The 16,415-nt window shown below is 39.7% G+C and overlaps 1 protein-coding gene across 1 annotated transcript; it reads left to right on the forward strand.

The window, feature by feature from the left end:
- Window positions 1-1,885: 1,885 nt before the first annotated feature.
- Window positions 1,886-14,705, forward strand: rnf141 (ring finger protein 141). Its single transcript, XM_004069385.5, has 6 exons — window positions 1,886-1,992; window positions 4,498-4,698; window positions 6,882-6,990; window positions 11,244-11,416; window positions 11,663-11,770; window positions 11,839-14,705. The coding sequence occupies exons 2-6, from the start codon at window positions 4,562-4,564 to the stop codon at window positions 11,987-11,989; spliced, it is 678 nt and encodes a 225-aa protein (XP_004069433.1). The 5' UTR covers window positions 1,886-1,992; window positions 4,498-4,561; the 3' UTR covers window positions 11,990-14,705.
- The last annotated feature ends 1,710 nt before the right edge of the window (window positions 14,706-16,415 follow it).

Here is a 16,415-nt window from a genome sequence, read left to right on the forward strand (position 1 = left end):
TAGTCTGGTCACGTCCTGCCTTTATTACTGTAATGCTCTTCTCTTTGGTTTACCTCAAAAAACTCTCAATAAACTCCAACTGGTTCAGATTTCAGCTGTTCGCATCGTTTCCAGAGCTCCATCGTTTCATCACACCACCTCCCGTCCTTCAGCAACTCCACTGGCTCCCAATCAAATTCAGAATTCAATTTAAAAATTTTCCTCTCACCTTTATAGCTCTCCACAACCCCGCCCCACCTCATCTATATGATCTTCTCCGTATCTACAATCCCTCCCACTCTCTTCTTCTTCCCTGCAGCTCTCCGTACCCCTCATCCGACGTGTCACCATGGGGAGCAGAGCCTTCAGCCACTCGGCCCCTCAACTGGAACTCTCTCCCCCCTGGACCTCCGTATCGTTGACTCATTACCTAAATCCAGTCTCAAAACCCACCTCTTTAAATCTGCCTGTCTTCTATGATTGCCCATCCGTCCGTTGGCTGATTTTCCTTGAGTGGCAAGAAAGGCACTTTGAATGAAAGGGATTATTATTTTTAGTATCTGTAAAATAAAGAAAATGTAAATTAAAAACATATCTTGAACATTACATCTAGAACAAAGATTTTTTTTTGTGAAAAAACAAACGTCTCTATTTACTGCATGGTGACGTCAGTGATGGAGCAGTGACAGACACCTGATTGCAGAAAAGTTGGAGCAAACATCCAAACCATTTTCAGATGCTGAACCTATTGAAAAATGCTGAAGGCTGCAGAAGTCTTGTTCCCTAAAAAGCAGTCTGTCAAGGATTATGATTGCAGATACAACATCTCTGAGGAGACTTGGGTGCCATATTAAGGAATCCAGTCATTTATTGTATTTTTGGTCACTATTGATGAAAGCACAGATACAGATATTGCACAATGGTGCATATTTCTTAGAGGTGCTGAAGAGACCGTCATAGCAGAGTTTCTTGAGTTGATGGACCCAACAACAGCTGATGACATAGTCAGCTCTCTAGTTACAGTGCTGGACTATGTTGGAGTGAACTGGTCACGTGATGTCAGTCTGGTCACTGATGGCGCCCATTAAAGGTCAGGAAGAAGGCAGGTGTTGCCACAAAATTCAGGCAGAAACCAGTAAAAGATTCTTAGAAATTTCATTGTGTTTTGCACACTTGAATGACAGTAAATATGTTTCTGCACAGGATCTGAATCCTGATATTAATGGCTGGCTGAAGTTTGAGGAGAGAACGTAGGTTAACTCACAAATTTTTGTTATGTTCACAAATGTTTGTAAGTTTAATTTAGTTTAATTATTCATTGATTTGCACATTTACATTTTAGGCAGGTGTTTCATTTTTTCCATAGCCCCTCTTGAGTTTATTATAGGGATTGATTCAGTGTCAAATGTAAAATATTCAGTCTGAATAAAATTAAATAAACCAATTTTTTTAAGTGAAATGCATTTTATTTTACATCCATTGGCCTCTATGAATGAATGTGTAATAATAAGTGATTAGGCTACCATGTTGGCTGAGGCATTTTTTCCAACTGAGTAAAAAAACAACAAAAAAAAAACGGTTTTTTGCTTTTATCTTACTGGTCCGGCCCACTTGGGAGCAGACGCCTTGAAAGCAGCCCCCGAACCAAAATGAGTTTGACACCCCTGCTTTGAACCATCTCTTTGCAAAGCCATGGGCTATGTAAATTTGAAGAGACCACCCTACAAACCACTAACTCTACTAGTTTGTAGTTACCAACTACAAAAACTTTACTTGTCTTCTACCTGATCATTGCAAAAGCAAAGGAGGATGTTCAACTTTAGTATTCAAACTTTGGTATTGGAACAAAAATATTTTACAATATTCCCTCCAAAAAACAAAACAACACCAACAAATAGAGTGGACCCCGAACTATGACGTCATGAACATGCGCCGCGCAGCTGAGTATCAACAGTAGCAGCATTTGAAGCTAGCGGAGAGCTTGTTTGAGAAGTTGGAATAGAAAGGCTTTCGGTAAGTGTGGAGTTTAATAAGTAGCTGGTTAAAACATTCCCAGAACATAATGATAATGTTCTCAGAGGCTTTTCAAATTGTTCCTACGACTTCATGTGCATTCACAGCCTTGTTTCTTACTAGCAATGCGTTCCTTTATTGAGCATACATTAAACATTGGTTTACTTGTTTTGTTTTGGTTGAGTCATATAGGACACAATGTTGTTGTTTTAACTAAGTATCTATTAACCTTTGTAATTTTACCAAATGTAAAGAAATAAATGAATAAATAAATAAAAGCACCTGCTGTTATCATAGTAGCTCCGATAGTCCGAAGGATTATTATGGTGCTAATATTGTTGATAAAGTGAAACAATTCCTTAAACAATAAAGGAAATGTTTGTGGAGTTTTATACTTCACAAATGTATAATAATTTTTGTACAAACGTGCCACGTCCTGCCGGTTTTTATATTGTTTAAAAATGATGAAATGTAAACAAATGCCTCCTTATGACTTCCGGGGGGGCATTCCAGAAACAAGGTTATGCTAATTACCACGGTAAGTTTGAGGCTAAGGAAGTGGATAACCTCAGCTTTCTGTTCCAAAAATGGGGGTATGTTTCAGGGAATGTCAAGTTGCCATAGCAACTCATGCTCTGAACATAACCTGGTCTGGAGCAGGTTTAGGGAGCAACGGATTGTGGGATACCATTCCCTTTGCCTGTCTGGACGGATTTGGGTTTCAGTGTGGGTTTTTGACCAAATGTGTTTAGTTGTTTAGCTGTTTTACTGTGTTTTGTCCAGTTATTTGTCCTGTTATGCTTAATTCTCTCTGCACCATGAGTGAGAGGGAGAGAGTGGATGATGATTTTATTTAGCAGCACTCCTATGACTTAGTGGTGTAATTTTAAAGTTGGAGAAATGGTAAATGATTCCCTATTGTGTACCCATTTAGATTCTTTAATTTTATTGTTATAAAAATATTTCTGCAGACTCAAACTAAGACAAATGAGAGTTCAAGAAGTACAATAAATTAAGTCAAAAAAACATTTAATTAAATTGGAGAATTTTGACATTTAGTTAGATAAATATGTAATAGCATGTCATTAAAATCTCAGACTCCGTCTCACTGAAGTATAGCGCTCTTTTTTTCTCCACGCGTTTCCATGGTAACTCTGGAAATCCATTGAGAATGCCTTTATGTACTTGTCGTGCACGCGCATCAACCCAGGGTTACCAAGTTGAGCGTAATTACGCTAACTCATATCCGGTCTTTTGGTACCGACATACCCAGAGTAAGCAAGTTCAGGCGGATTTCAGCCAGAGTTCAGGGTTAAGGTCAGGGGAGTTTAAACGTGCCTTCTGGAATACCCCCCTGGTAAGCTGAAAGTTTATTCATAACATTCCAAATGTTTGGAAGCTCATGTGTTTGATTTACGATTTATTAATGTTTTATTTATTGATGGGTGGACCTCTGCGGCCCGATGAAGCCATCGGTGTCCTTGCATCTGTCCACTTCAGTCCTTTCTTCCTCCATTAAAGACAAGATCTCTACGTTTGTGTGATGCTTCCGTCTGAGGAAGAGCACTTTTTTGACATTTTCAACGTTCTAACGCTAATATAAATATAAATAGACTATTTTCATTCCTTTTTATTGTTTTATGTTGAAACGGGACGTTTCATTTAGGAAGGGGCGTATGCAACGCTGTTTACTTCTGCATTGGTAATTGGATGACAGGTTCATGGCGTAAGGTGACAAATGAACTTCAGGTTGTGTGAATGAAAAGGAGAATATAGTAGTGGTCCCTTCCACTGACAATAATCTGATTTTGAGTCGCCAAAAGGTTCCGAATCTCTTTTTTTTTTTAAACGTATCTGGAAATAAAGCTTCACAAAAAACTCCACATATTTAATCTTCAAGCAAACATCTGATAAACGGATAACTTTGGTGTTTTTTCCTCATTAATCTTTGACTTTTTTCTCATAATTTACGACTTTTTATATCTCAAATTTCAAATTAACTTAAATTTTTTTGTAAACTGGCCCTAAAACTCCTTCGTAGCCGAGTGATTTTTCACCCAAGCAAAACTATTCACATGAATTTGACTATGTTGTGTGTCGAATGTGTGACTTCTCCAGGGAAAGTCTCACATGTCCCAGGAATGGGAGGACCAAAAACCAAGTTTCTAGTATAATTTTATTATTTTTTAGGAATTTATTTGTTCTCAAATCCCTAATTTTTCAGTAATTTTTGAGCATGTTTTTAGGAACTTTCTATGTTTTTCTTTTTCATTTTGTTTCACATCTCACAGTTGAAAATAAAAGAAACCACTTTTCTGTTTCACATTTATCATGTGTTGTCATCTTTTGATCTATTTTTTACGACTAGTACTTTTTGTTGGGTATATTGTATCTGGTAAAAATTACCCGGCAAGGTTTTTTTTGTTTTTTTGTTATTGTGCCGGGTAAAGAAAAAGCGTTCAAAATAAATAGTTAACCAGACCCAATCGGTTTGTTTTTAACCAGGTTCGTCAAAAGTGGATGAGGAGCTGGTTTTTGCTGCTTTCTAAGCGCTGCTGCTGCCACCAGGATGGGCCAGCAGATCTCAGGTCAGGCGGTGATGAGCCATCTGCCTGAGAGGCTGGTGAAACATGCTGGACTGGTCCGGGACAGTGGCTACGTAACCTACGAGGAGTTTCTGGCCAGAGTGGCTGAGCTTAATGAAGTGTAAGTTACACTCCCAATATGTTGACGGACTATCACGCTATTTTAAATTAGACACACAAATGGAATTGTTTTTCACTGCTTTTTAAGTCTTTTTTTTTTTTTTTTTGTAGAACAAAGACATTTTTATTTCTGCATTTAAGGGATCACCATTGTGACAAAGACATTTATGTTTTATTGCTCCATGTCTTTAAAAGCAAAACGTATTTTAAACCAATTGACTGAATCTTTAAAAAAATGAATCTTTGCATCACTGCACACCATTAAGTTTACAGTGAGAGAGTAAACACGTGTCTTGTGCTAAATTTAAGCGGTATTACTTGTTTATTGTTTTATTCATTACACCTGGCTTAATATGAGACAACAGAAAGGTTTTTCTCAATTGTTTCTTGCCTAGCAGTAAATTAAAAGAAAGGTTTTCTGAAAGTTGGGGGGGGGGGGGGGGGGTTGTTTTGTAATAAACAAATCGATGTTGAGCCGAAACCAAACCATGACCCAATAAACAAGATTTGAACCGAATGAAGAGCAAAGTCTATTGTTGTATTCCTGTTTTTGATAGACAGACAGACAGATAGATATTGGTGCATTCATGTTCATTGTGTCTGTATTATTAACTGACTTCTTGGTTCTTCTGTTATCTGACACGATTGGTTTTTTTTTCACATACCTGCTATGTTTCAACGGACGTCTTCCGTCTTCGTCGTCATCAGATGATAGTGATGTGACATATATAAAAACAGATAATTGTGACTGAGGCGGAGTCACCTGTCAACCATTGACAGGTGACTCCGCCCCTTGATGTCCGTTTTCTTCTGTAGGATGTTGCTCCAGAGAAGAAATACATTAAAAATGCTTTAATCAATTGGCAATATCCTTAATGAGCCATAAAAAAGGGACAAAAACAGCGGAGCAGAGGAAATACAAGCAAACAGAGAAGAAGAGACAGAAAACAATGGAATGGTCACATTGCCATACCTCAGAACATATCCAAAGGGCCATGAAAAAACATCACATCGGCACCCCACTTAAACCATATAAAACTCTCAGGCAACTCCTGGTAGATCCAAAAGATAAGATTGAACAAAACAAGACATTCAAAATACCATGTCACACCTGCAACAGAACATACCTTGGGGAAACAGGACGCACCTTCATCACAAGAAAAACAGAGCGTCAAAAAGAATGTGAAAAGACTAACAAGAGCAGGACGACAACAGGCATCTCAAGAAAACATGAAATCAGACATAACGGACCACTACAAACAAGAAAACCACATCATGGACTGGGAGAAGGCCAAAGTCCTCCGCACTGAAGACAACAGACACCGCAGATGGATCATGGAGGCAGTGGAGGTACAAAAGCGAGCCCACACTTCCATGAACCGGGATGAGGGGGCCTTCCTGCTTTCTCACACCTGGAGCAACATCCTACAGAAGAAAACGGACATCAAGGGGCGGAGTCACCTGTCAATGGTTGACAGGTGACTCCGCACATCAAAACCATCTGATGACGACAAAGACAGAAGACGTCCGTTGAAACATACCAGGTATGTGAAAAAACCAACCGTGTCTGAAAATAGAAGAACCAAGAAGTCAGTAGATAGATATTCCTTAATGTCACTGTCACATGTTTAATAAGATTTAAAAAATCGATATAAACTTGTAGGTTATGTGCATATTGTAAGTAGATTAAAAAATGAATTCTACTGATAAACAAAAACTTAGGGGGGATAAAAGCCATTTAACAAAAAGGAGGTATGAAAGATATTGATGTTAAAAGCAAAACAAAAATAGCTGCATAAGTGGCTAAGATTTAGTGTTGTGTTTGCACAATAACAGGCAGCTTTTACTGTGTTACAGCTTTAATTGGAAATATTTCTCACATTAATGTCAATATAAACTTGGAATGATAATGAAAAAGAAGGGGGGGGGGGTATTATAGTACTTTTCATAGAGCATAAATCAAAACTTTATCTACAAAGCACTTTTCAAAAATATGTAACACAGAGTTCCGTACTTAATAAAAACATTTAAGTAACAAATAAATATCTTCCCAAATTTCCTTGGAGAAGGTTAAACAGGTAAGTCCTGATAAATCCAAGTATTGAAATTGTTGATGTAAGTTTTTGTGAGGAAAGTTTGCCGTTTCTTCTTTGGCTGAGTTGAAAAGGCCCTCTCTCCTCTCAGAACAGCCAAGCTAGCAGCTGGACAGCAGAAGCACCTGCTGTTTGAAGTGCAGCCAGGATCTGACGCCTCGGCTCTGTGGAAGGTGGCTGTCAGGATCGTCTGCACCAAGGTGAGACCCCAGAAGCTGCTGCAGGTGCCAAGCAGAGCATCTGCATCAAGTTTGAGTTCATACGAAAAGTTGGAACTTTACTGGAAGAGACTCTGCTAAAGGACTTCATATGAAATCAGAATCTATCATTTTCCATATCATGAATGTCTGTTTATGCTGAAGGTAGTTTTAGATTATAAGAAGTAATACATTTTTCAGGAAATTTCCATCTACAGTCATGTAAAAAAAAAACGAGGACACCCCATTAGCTGCGTTTACATGGGCAAAAGTAATCGGAAAGAATGCCTGATCGAAGAAATCTGCGTCATGTAAACGCGGCGTTCCGAATAGGACGCCCCGATCAGACTCATTCGGATCAAAATCGAGATAGGTGGGTTATGCAGATTGTTGATCCGATCGTGTTGCATGTAAACAGTTCATTCCGATCGTGTGTCTCTACTGCTCTGGTTTAACGTCATGCATAGACGGTGTTCTCTCTAGAGCACATGTGTCAAACTCAAGGCCCGGGGGCCAAATGTGGCCCGCCATGTCAATTTATGTGGCCCGCAAGAGCATAAAAGTTTTTAATTTCTTAAAATAAAAAATAAAAGTTGGTGTGTATTAATTCATATCTAGGGGGAATTGGACTTGAAATATCGGATTGGGAAACTAGACATTAGGACTTAAACATTGTCCATATAAACTAACCTGACAGAATCAAATTTAACAGGATTTATGCTAGAGTAACAAGCAAACATATGTTTTCTATGCAACTGTAATTGTCAATTTAAAAGGTTATAATAAATAAATAATGAGTTTTAACATTAAGGAGTAGTTATGTTTATTTTTCATTACATTTAGTTACATGTGTAAGTTATATCTGGCCCTTTGAGGACAACTACTATGCTGATGTGGCCCTCGGAGGAAATTAGTTTGACACCCCTGACCTAGAGAAAGCTTTGGAGCTCAAACAGGACCGACCGGCTGCTCTGCAGACGCCCGGTGAGAAGCGCCGCTCCGCTCTCGCCCCGCTGGCTCTTTGCCTCTCCGCTCTCTTACGTCCCTCACGGGGGGGGGGTGCCAGAGAAGAGCGCTTCAGACTATGTGGCTCATTATTTGATCTACTTTTAGACGGCAACATCTAAATTCCTAAAGCTGGTTTCTCATTACCAGCTGGTTAGACTAGTTTGGCTGGAAAACAAGCTGGACGCTAGACTTGAAGAACCCCAGCACACATGGGGGGGATTGGGAATGCTTTCCTCTGCTTCTATTGTTTCTGTATAGTCATATTTGGATGAACAAAATCTTCACATTTTGCCCCTTAAAACCAGAGTGGTGTTTAGCGCTCCCTTGTCAGGGCTCTAGATAACATTTTTTCACTGTTTGGACCAGAGCGCCTAACTTTCTTTTCCCTAGGCGCATCAGCATGAAAGTTTGGTGCCCCCACCTTTTCGACCACACAGGGTTTAACCCAGCACTCTCACACGGTCGCTTTGCCTTTTAAAAGGCTGGATATCCAGAATCACTTTGTTTGGGTCAGCAGTAACATTTTTCGTTTAAGGCGCTTCATACCGAATTGAAGTTGAAATAATGTTTTCCCAAATGTTTACTTTTTATTTTATTTATTAAAATTGGGTTTTAGTTTATGGATTTTTGTTTTAATGTCTATATTGTTGCTTTTTTATTTTTTGGTTCTGCTTTCTTAATTGTGATCATGTATTTTTGCGTTGAGGATTTATTTATTTATTTTTTTTTTTTTGTGATTTGCACTTTAGGGTCACCGTAGTGTTCCAGCTGCCACTAGCATACAATGCATGTGCACAGGGTGCGTGCACTTGGACTCAAACTTGACTACTAAGAAGTCGATTTTCATAAACTAAAACCTTTTCGTGTGAGCGAGTGTTACACCGAACACACACAGGACTGTCCGGGCCGATCAGGTCTAAACAGGATCAGACCGGACTCGGGCGTGCACACGTGTGGTCTGTGCAGCTTCTTGGTTAATCAGCGCTCAGCTAGCGGCATATTACTAACTTACCAGGAAGTAAAGAACTGGACAAACCACCTAAAGAAAACTTGCTACTGAAATCATCAACGCACGCTCTTCACTACTAAACCCATAGGAAATTTATCAAAACAATATTATTGAGACTTTGTGTGCAGGTTTTCTTTTCGTTTTTCCCCACAGTTTTTAGGAACACAACATAATACCGTACTTTCCGGATTATATACTTTTGTCACACGCTTTCAACCCTGCGACTTATTCAATGATGCGGCACGTTTATGCATTTTTTTAATGCATTTTTTCTAACGACCACTAGGGGGCGCTCAAGCAGACCGGGTAAGAGTGAAACAGGGGGAATACGGTAAACGTGTCGCGGAAGATGCAAGCTTAATGTAAATTCCTGCTTTGTGAATGAATAGCACGGACAGACCCTCATCATGGATATGCAAGAAGAAATGCATATGATGCAACTTTCAAGTTAAAAGCAGTGTGAAAAAAATCCACCATCACCAACGGGTTTGGAAAAGCCGGTCAGCTGCGTGACGGAGAGGACAGTGCAAGCTCAGGAGGGAATTTACCTCAGGATGAGAGTGACACTGACAGCAACAACGAAGGAGAGACTGAGAGAGAGTGTGGCGAAGAAAATCTGACACTTTTCCAATCCGACACTGAGGAGGAAGACTTCCATGGTTTCAGTGCACAGGAGGCTCTCAGTGACTTTCACGTTTGTTTTTGAAACCAGCCCTGTTAGTGCTGTGTTACGGTGTTTCACTGTTGTGAAAGAAAACTTCCGGCACACGCGGTGCACACAGCTTGCCTCTGCGCGGCACGCGCCTCTGAGCAGCTCACTCCTGATTGGCGAGAGTGGTCTCCACAGAAACACTGACTCAGACTGAATCTGTAAACCAGGGGTGGGCAAACTGCGGCATGCGGGCTGGATTCGGCCCGTCTCTGTGTTTGGTCCATCCCACTGAACAATATGTGCAATATTGTGCAATATGTGACCCATGTTTTTTTTTTTTTTTTTATCTGGCCACACGATCAAGACGTGACATTTTCTTCTTTCCTTCTGCAGTCTGTGCTCCAACCTGAAACCCTCTAAAAATGTCTGTCAAACAGAACAGAAGACAGTCTTCCCTTTCTACGTCGCAGTTCATCTTTCCCGGTTTAGCTCATTCTTTTAGAGCGATCATGCTGCATTTTTAAACAGTGACCCTTGTTCTGTGTCCTCATTGGCTGGAGACCTTGTCAATCAATCTCCTCAGTCCGTGCCGTGTCTCCTGTACAGAAACGCGGAGCTCTTCAGATCTACGGAAATCTGTGATCGATCAGATCTTTGTTTTCATTCTAAGATCCTGGACCTCATTTCTATGAAGGTTTAAGTATTTAAACTAGAGAAAAGTGTGAAAATCTTCATGTCTGTCTGAGAAAAGTGTATTTATGCAGTGAGGAGTTTAACTGCCATAAACGTCTGTAATCATTCTCCGTGGATTTCACCGATCACGGGTTGTTTTTTGAACTCCTGCAATAAACGATGAACTCTGTACTGGTGAAAAGGTAACGCAGATATATGTGTAGCTGCAGCAGAAGACATTGAAATTTGCTGTTTCCTGGATGAGAAACAGATGTGCAGGACACAGCTGCTCAGTTTTAGCAAAATGCGAGACGTGTGAGGAGCTGCAGACCGTCAAAGTCTTTATTAGGATTATGACGGGAGAGGATCGAATATTTGTTCTTTTTGTGTGTTTTTTGAATCAGTATATTTTCCTAAATTTTTGTCTTTGAAAATCAGAGAAAGTGTTATCTGGTCATTGTTTTATTTCATAAATAATGTTATTTATTTTATTAAAAAGATCATGAATGAATGAAACTTTATTCATTCAGCACTTTACAACTCATTGAAGGTTCCAAAGGGCTTCACAATAAAAAAGAGATCCAAAATGGGAACAAAAGTTTTAAACTAAAAACTCTAGAATATTCTGTTTTAGGATATAATTTTCAATCCAAATGTTTTCATCTACATTCCATGTTATATCATTCTCACTCCACGCATCTGCTCCTGGTCTGGCCATTCTATTGTATTTTAGAACCCAATGTGGCCAATGTGTAAAATAATTGCCCTTCCCTGCTGTCAACAATCAGACTGCCACAGACACACAGTTAGGCACCCCGACTGAGTTACCTTTAACCTTAAGTGCAAGCAAATCTAAATGCCTATAACGTGGGACAGAAAGGTAAATTCCCTACAAAAATCTCCTTATCTTTCCAGATCAACAAGGATGACGGTGTGGTGGAAGCCTCTCGGATCATGAACCTGTACCAGTTCACGCAGCTGTACCGTGACATCACCAACCAGGCCGCCGAGGTGCTTTCTGCAGAAGGAGCCACATCAGCCCAGCTGCCCTCCACAGACTCCTGCCAGGCCAGCATGTGGATGGGGAGGTCAGTGCGCTGCGAGTAGTCCTGGATTTCCATTTGAATAATTTTTCACCCATCTTTGCATTTCCATACATATTTATGACAGTGAGAGATTACTCCTCTGGCAAATCCTCCAAGAGCAAGCTATCAGCACTGATTCAACATAAATCCTCTTATTCTGAGAGGGGTAATCCACGGTTTGGATGGTTTCCTCTATAGAAAATAATTAGAAGTTGAACCCCTCCCTTTTCTGTGTGCGTTTGCATGCAGAGTGAAGGAGCTGACAGACCAGGAGGAGTGCTGCATCTGCATGGACGGCAAAGCCGACCTCATCCTGCCCTGCGCACACAGCTTTTGTCAGAAATGCATCGACAAATGGTAAGCCGCCGTTCTCCTGAAATCCAAGTCACTTTTGCACAATCCAGCACGCTCCTCTGATTCCACAGGAGTGGGCGGAGCCAAAACTGCCCAATATGCCGTCTGCAAGTGACCGCTGCCAACGACTCGTGGGTGATGTCCGATTTCCCCACGGAGCAGGACGTGGCCCGATACATCCTCAACCTGGCTGACGAGGCAGGTCACCCGCACAGACCTTAAAGCACTCATCTCTGACGCTCTTATGGTTCTGAGGGAAATCTCACATGCTGAAACGCAGAAAGTCACACTGTCACTGTGAGAACAAGCTCATCATGAGAAACATCACCCGCTCTTCTCACAGGCTCTCACTAACCGCACCCAGAGGTTTAAACTCCCAGAATGCTTTGTGTAATCCAAGTACTGTTGATGCTTTGTTTGCTTTTGGGCGTCTGAGTAATTTTTTATCTGTAAAAATATACTTTCATTGATTCTAAATATTTATATATAAGTATAGAAATGGAAATCATTTATTTCACATAAAGACCAAAATAATATTTCCTTTAGTACTGTGATATTTTACGGACAAAAAAAATCCATGTTTGGAGTTTTGTTTTGTCTTTAGCACTTCAAGGACGTCGTCTTTGTGGGAGTTTTGTTTTGTCTTTAGCACTTCAAGGACGTCGTCTTTGTGGAAATGCATGTTGCCTTTCATGAATGTGAAGAGGGAAAAGCAGGAGGTCAGTATTTTGTATTCAGAGATTTCTTCACAATGACTCATATTCCAAAATGTAATTGTAAAGGTTGACATTTTGAAAATAAGCCAATTAACATTTAAGTTTAGCCGTTTTATAAAAAGAGGTGGGAATGTCCAGCCTTTCCACACACATACCAGAGACACCCCCCCCCCCCCCCTCCAACACTTTTTGGCTTTTTGTCAAATCTGATTGAAAGTTCAGGACTACATTGATGCTCTTGCATTCACTGCAGCGGCTAAACAGCAAAAAGAAAGTCATCCTGGTTCACATTTCTGAAGGATAGCGTAACTTTGGTTCTGTCTCGTAGCAGTTCTGGTCTGTTTTTGCAATTCTTCTAAAAACGTCGCCCCCGCCACCATACTCAAAAACGCTGAAAATTGCACTCAGCTTGTACCTGGTGGAGATGAATTTTGGCCACAGTAAATGACACACAAAATAATAAAATAAATAAAAGATGACATGACAGCGAGAGGAACCAGCAAAACAATAAATGGGGCCAAAATCTGTTATGGGGCTCAAAATAAAATATTTTAAAATGGTAAATAGCGTATACTTAGATAGCGCTTTTCTACCTACAAGACACAAAGCGCTTTTACGGTCACAGACGCATTCACCCAGTCACACACACATTCACACACTGGTGGCAGCTCCGCTGCTGAACACAGGCGCCTGCCTACAACCAGAGGCAAGGTGGGGTTCAGTGTCTTGCCCAAGGACACATCGACTCATGGGCGTGAAGGTGGGAATCGAACCTGCATGTCTTATGATCATGGGTCGACCGCCCTACCGCTGCACCACGGCCAAGTAAAGTAGACAAAACATATCCAAAGGAAGTTTTAGAATGATTGTGGGATGGCGGAAGGACCTACACCTTGGTGGCAAAGTGTGAAAGTTTTCACATTGTCCCACCATGTAGGGTGTAGCAGCCGCTCTGCCAGTGAGGGCAAATAAAAAGAGTGTAATGGTGGGGGTGGGGGGCGGCGCTTGTGGCTTTAATTTAATCTTATGATTCCCAGAAAGCAAACAAGCGTCTTTTCAAAGCAGAACCTCTAAACTGATGTTCTCATCCACGGCGCCATATTTGTTCCTACTTTCATCCAGGATCTATAGATAAGCTATGAACGAGTTTCTTTGCTGATTAGAAATAGGATTATACTATATAACTGCATTCATACATCTGTGGGTTTGATGACCGGGGTGTTGTAATGTCAAAAAGCCTGTTTTATTATTTGTCGTTGCTGTTTTTAAGTCTCAATAATCAATATAGTTTGTTCAACTGCTGTAAAAAAATAACGATAGTTTGCACTTCTAAAAATCATTTTCTATTGTGCCTCTGTCTACGATGAGCTAGTTTATTCCCTCACACATGTAGAGAAATAAGGAAGTTAATTTCATTGGATTCACTGAGGAGTTGATATAAGTAATTTGGTTGAAACTTTATTTTAATCTTTTGTTTCTGTTTATCTTTATAAATTTCTGGTTTTTGCCGTCAATTTATATTCTAATTTCTTTCGTGAAAAGAGCTGCATATGTAACGAGATGTATAGAAATATATTTTAACGTTGATGTTCTTTTGACAGGAAGCTGTAATGCAGTAATAATATATTGAGAGTTTAGATAACATATATTCTGTCAAAAAATGGTTTATTTATCCCAGCAGATTATTTAAAAAGAACCCAAATGTTTTTCATTTTTAATTGAAAGTGCTCGAGTATTCCATTGTTTAGTTTGTTTTGAATGGGGATTGGGGGTGAGCAGCATTTCTAATAGAGAAGTGACTGTGGTTCGGTTTTAGAACTGCACAGTCCGTTTGCAAAGCGTTTAGGGTGAAGCTCAAAGCAGAAACCTTCCCAAGAATGTGATCCGACCTTCACCCGCTGAATGATATGCAATGTGATGCTGCAGCCTCAAGGTGGCAGCATAACCAACTGATTCTTCCTCCATGGGCTTAGGATTTACTTTAATGCTGGAAACGATAAACTGTAATGAATTTGAAGCTTTTCTCAGTTGAATTTGCTAAAAAGTTCTGTATTTTTGCACTTTATAAATTTTGGGGTCTGATGAACGGAGAAGTTTACACAACTCTGCTTCCTTTCTTTGCATTATTCTAATTTTTAACGTTTTGGCCTGTTTCTGTGGTGCACCACATTCAGGCTGTGTGTCAGCAGGAGATCTTATGCAATAAAATAAAATAACCTGGGTGTCTGTGCATTTTGTCTTATTTTACTCTGTTTTTTTAGATCATTTTTTGAATTGAAGCTGGATTTTAATGCTCATTTTTACATATTTTACAAAGTAAAGACACGTGTTTGGCCATGTATTATATATATATTATACTAAATTCATGGTAACATATTAGAGCCAGAGATGCCATAGTACAAAGACTCAAGTCAGCAAATAATGCCAAAAAAACTGCTGATCTAATAGAAAAGGTTCTTCTGTCGAACATGTCGTAGCATGAAAATACGGTGAAGTCTAACTATAAAAGTTCTGTGGAATGTCCCATTAAACAAAGATCCAGCGTTCACACCCACAGGACTTTCCTCACAGTGGAATGTGGGCAGCAATTCTACCACCCTATTTCTGCATGTTGTAATATCACCAAGGGTTGTGTGTGCTGGGATTTCTTAAAGCACTTTAAGAATCCAAATTAGTTTCTTCAGGTTTTTCAGAATTGTTAAATGATGTAAAAAAAATCCAGAAAATCTAGCAGCTTCACATCAACCTTTCTAGAAATAAAATCGGTCTTCACAGTGTGTGGAGAAAAACTAGAGCGGTCATGTCATTCATTTTTCTAAGTGATTAGTAATTAATCACAATCATTTATTTTAATCTAACCTAATAATTTCACTGAAAAAGCCTCATTAATGGTATTTTCATTTACATTTGTGACGTTGTGGCATGGAAATGGGTTTTTTGATTTAACATGACAGAATTCCACCAAGGGGTATTGTTTTCAACCTTAAACAATTAGGACAAAAAAATCAGACTTGAGGTCCAGAGAGTTTTCTAAGGAATCAAAAAAATATTGACTTATAGATTCCTTTAACCTGTTTGATAAATTTAAATCCTTTTGAAGACTGAGATGAAGAAGAGAAAGACAAAAGAGAATCTGAGACACCAGGAGGAATTGAACAATTTATATTGGACAAAAACAAGCAAGAAGAGGTGAACTTTTCCTCTGAAATAAAGCTTTGTGGAACTAATGACGCTTAGCATAAACACCACTTTCCCCCTTGTCAGGGCCTTTTCTTTACACAATAGATAGTAGTTAAAGGTAACAAATTAGATTAATACAATAAAAAAAATCATACATTTGTCTGTAATTAAATAATTGCAATTAATCTGATACCCCTAAGAACTATGCATGCTGACTGCAGTGAAGGTACAGTGAAGGTAGTTTGATTTAAAGAGACTGAAGTATTAAACTGGATTCACACCGAACACAATTCGCGCGTCAAATTCTCTGTCCAAAAATGTGTTCTTAAGCGTGACGCTGCAGCCGAGTGTGGGAGGAGCTTCCAGCTAATGTTTAGAGCCTGATCGCTACATTTCTGTGTTCATGCCGTTTACCATGCATGGACAACACAGATGGCGTTGAGAGATCAGGGTTTATTTATTTTGAAGAGCTTTACAAAAACATCGGTAATTGCATCTCCATGTCTGGCTTCATGAGATCATTCAGAGATTCTCCCGGTATTGACAGCACTGAAACTGGCCACCGCTGTCGCGTGGCGTGAATACAGCTTTACACGGCCTGTACCATACAAAATCCATTTTTTGAGCTTTTAGGTGAATTAAAATATTCATTCCTCGTGAAAAGAAATCCCTAAGTGGTATTTGGATCTGTTCATTCAGTTCTGAGTATTCCTCTAAAAACCTGCTCTCTGAGCACCAGCCCCTCCCAATCC

Source organism: Oryzias latipes, chromosome 6, assembly GCF_053564925.1.
Source record: "Oryzias latipes strain Hd-rR chromosome 6, Olatipes_Hd-rR_3.1".
Taxonomy (NCBI): Eukaryota; Metazoa; Chordata; class Actinopteri; order Beloniformes; family Adrianichthyidae; genus Oryzias; species Oryzias latipes.

Excerpts from the sequence above, each read along its gene's own strand:
- rnf141 (XM_004069385.5), top strand. The coding sequence starts at position 4,562 with ATGGGCCAGCAGATCTCAGGTCAGGCGGTGATGAGCCATCTGCCTGAG. Across the intron at positions 6,991-11,243 it reads TCAGGATCGTCTGCACCAAG|ATCAACAAGGATGACGGTGT; the intron begins GTGAGACCCCAG and ends TTATCTTTCCAG. Across the intron at positions 11,771-11,838 it reads CAGAAATGCATCGACAAATG|GAGTGGGCGGAGCCAAAACT; the intron begins GTAAGCCGCCGT and ends CTGATTCCACAG.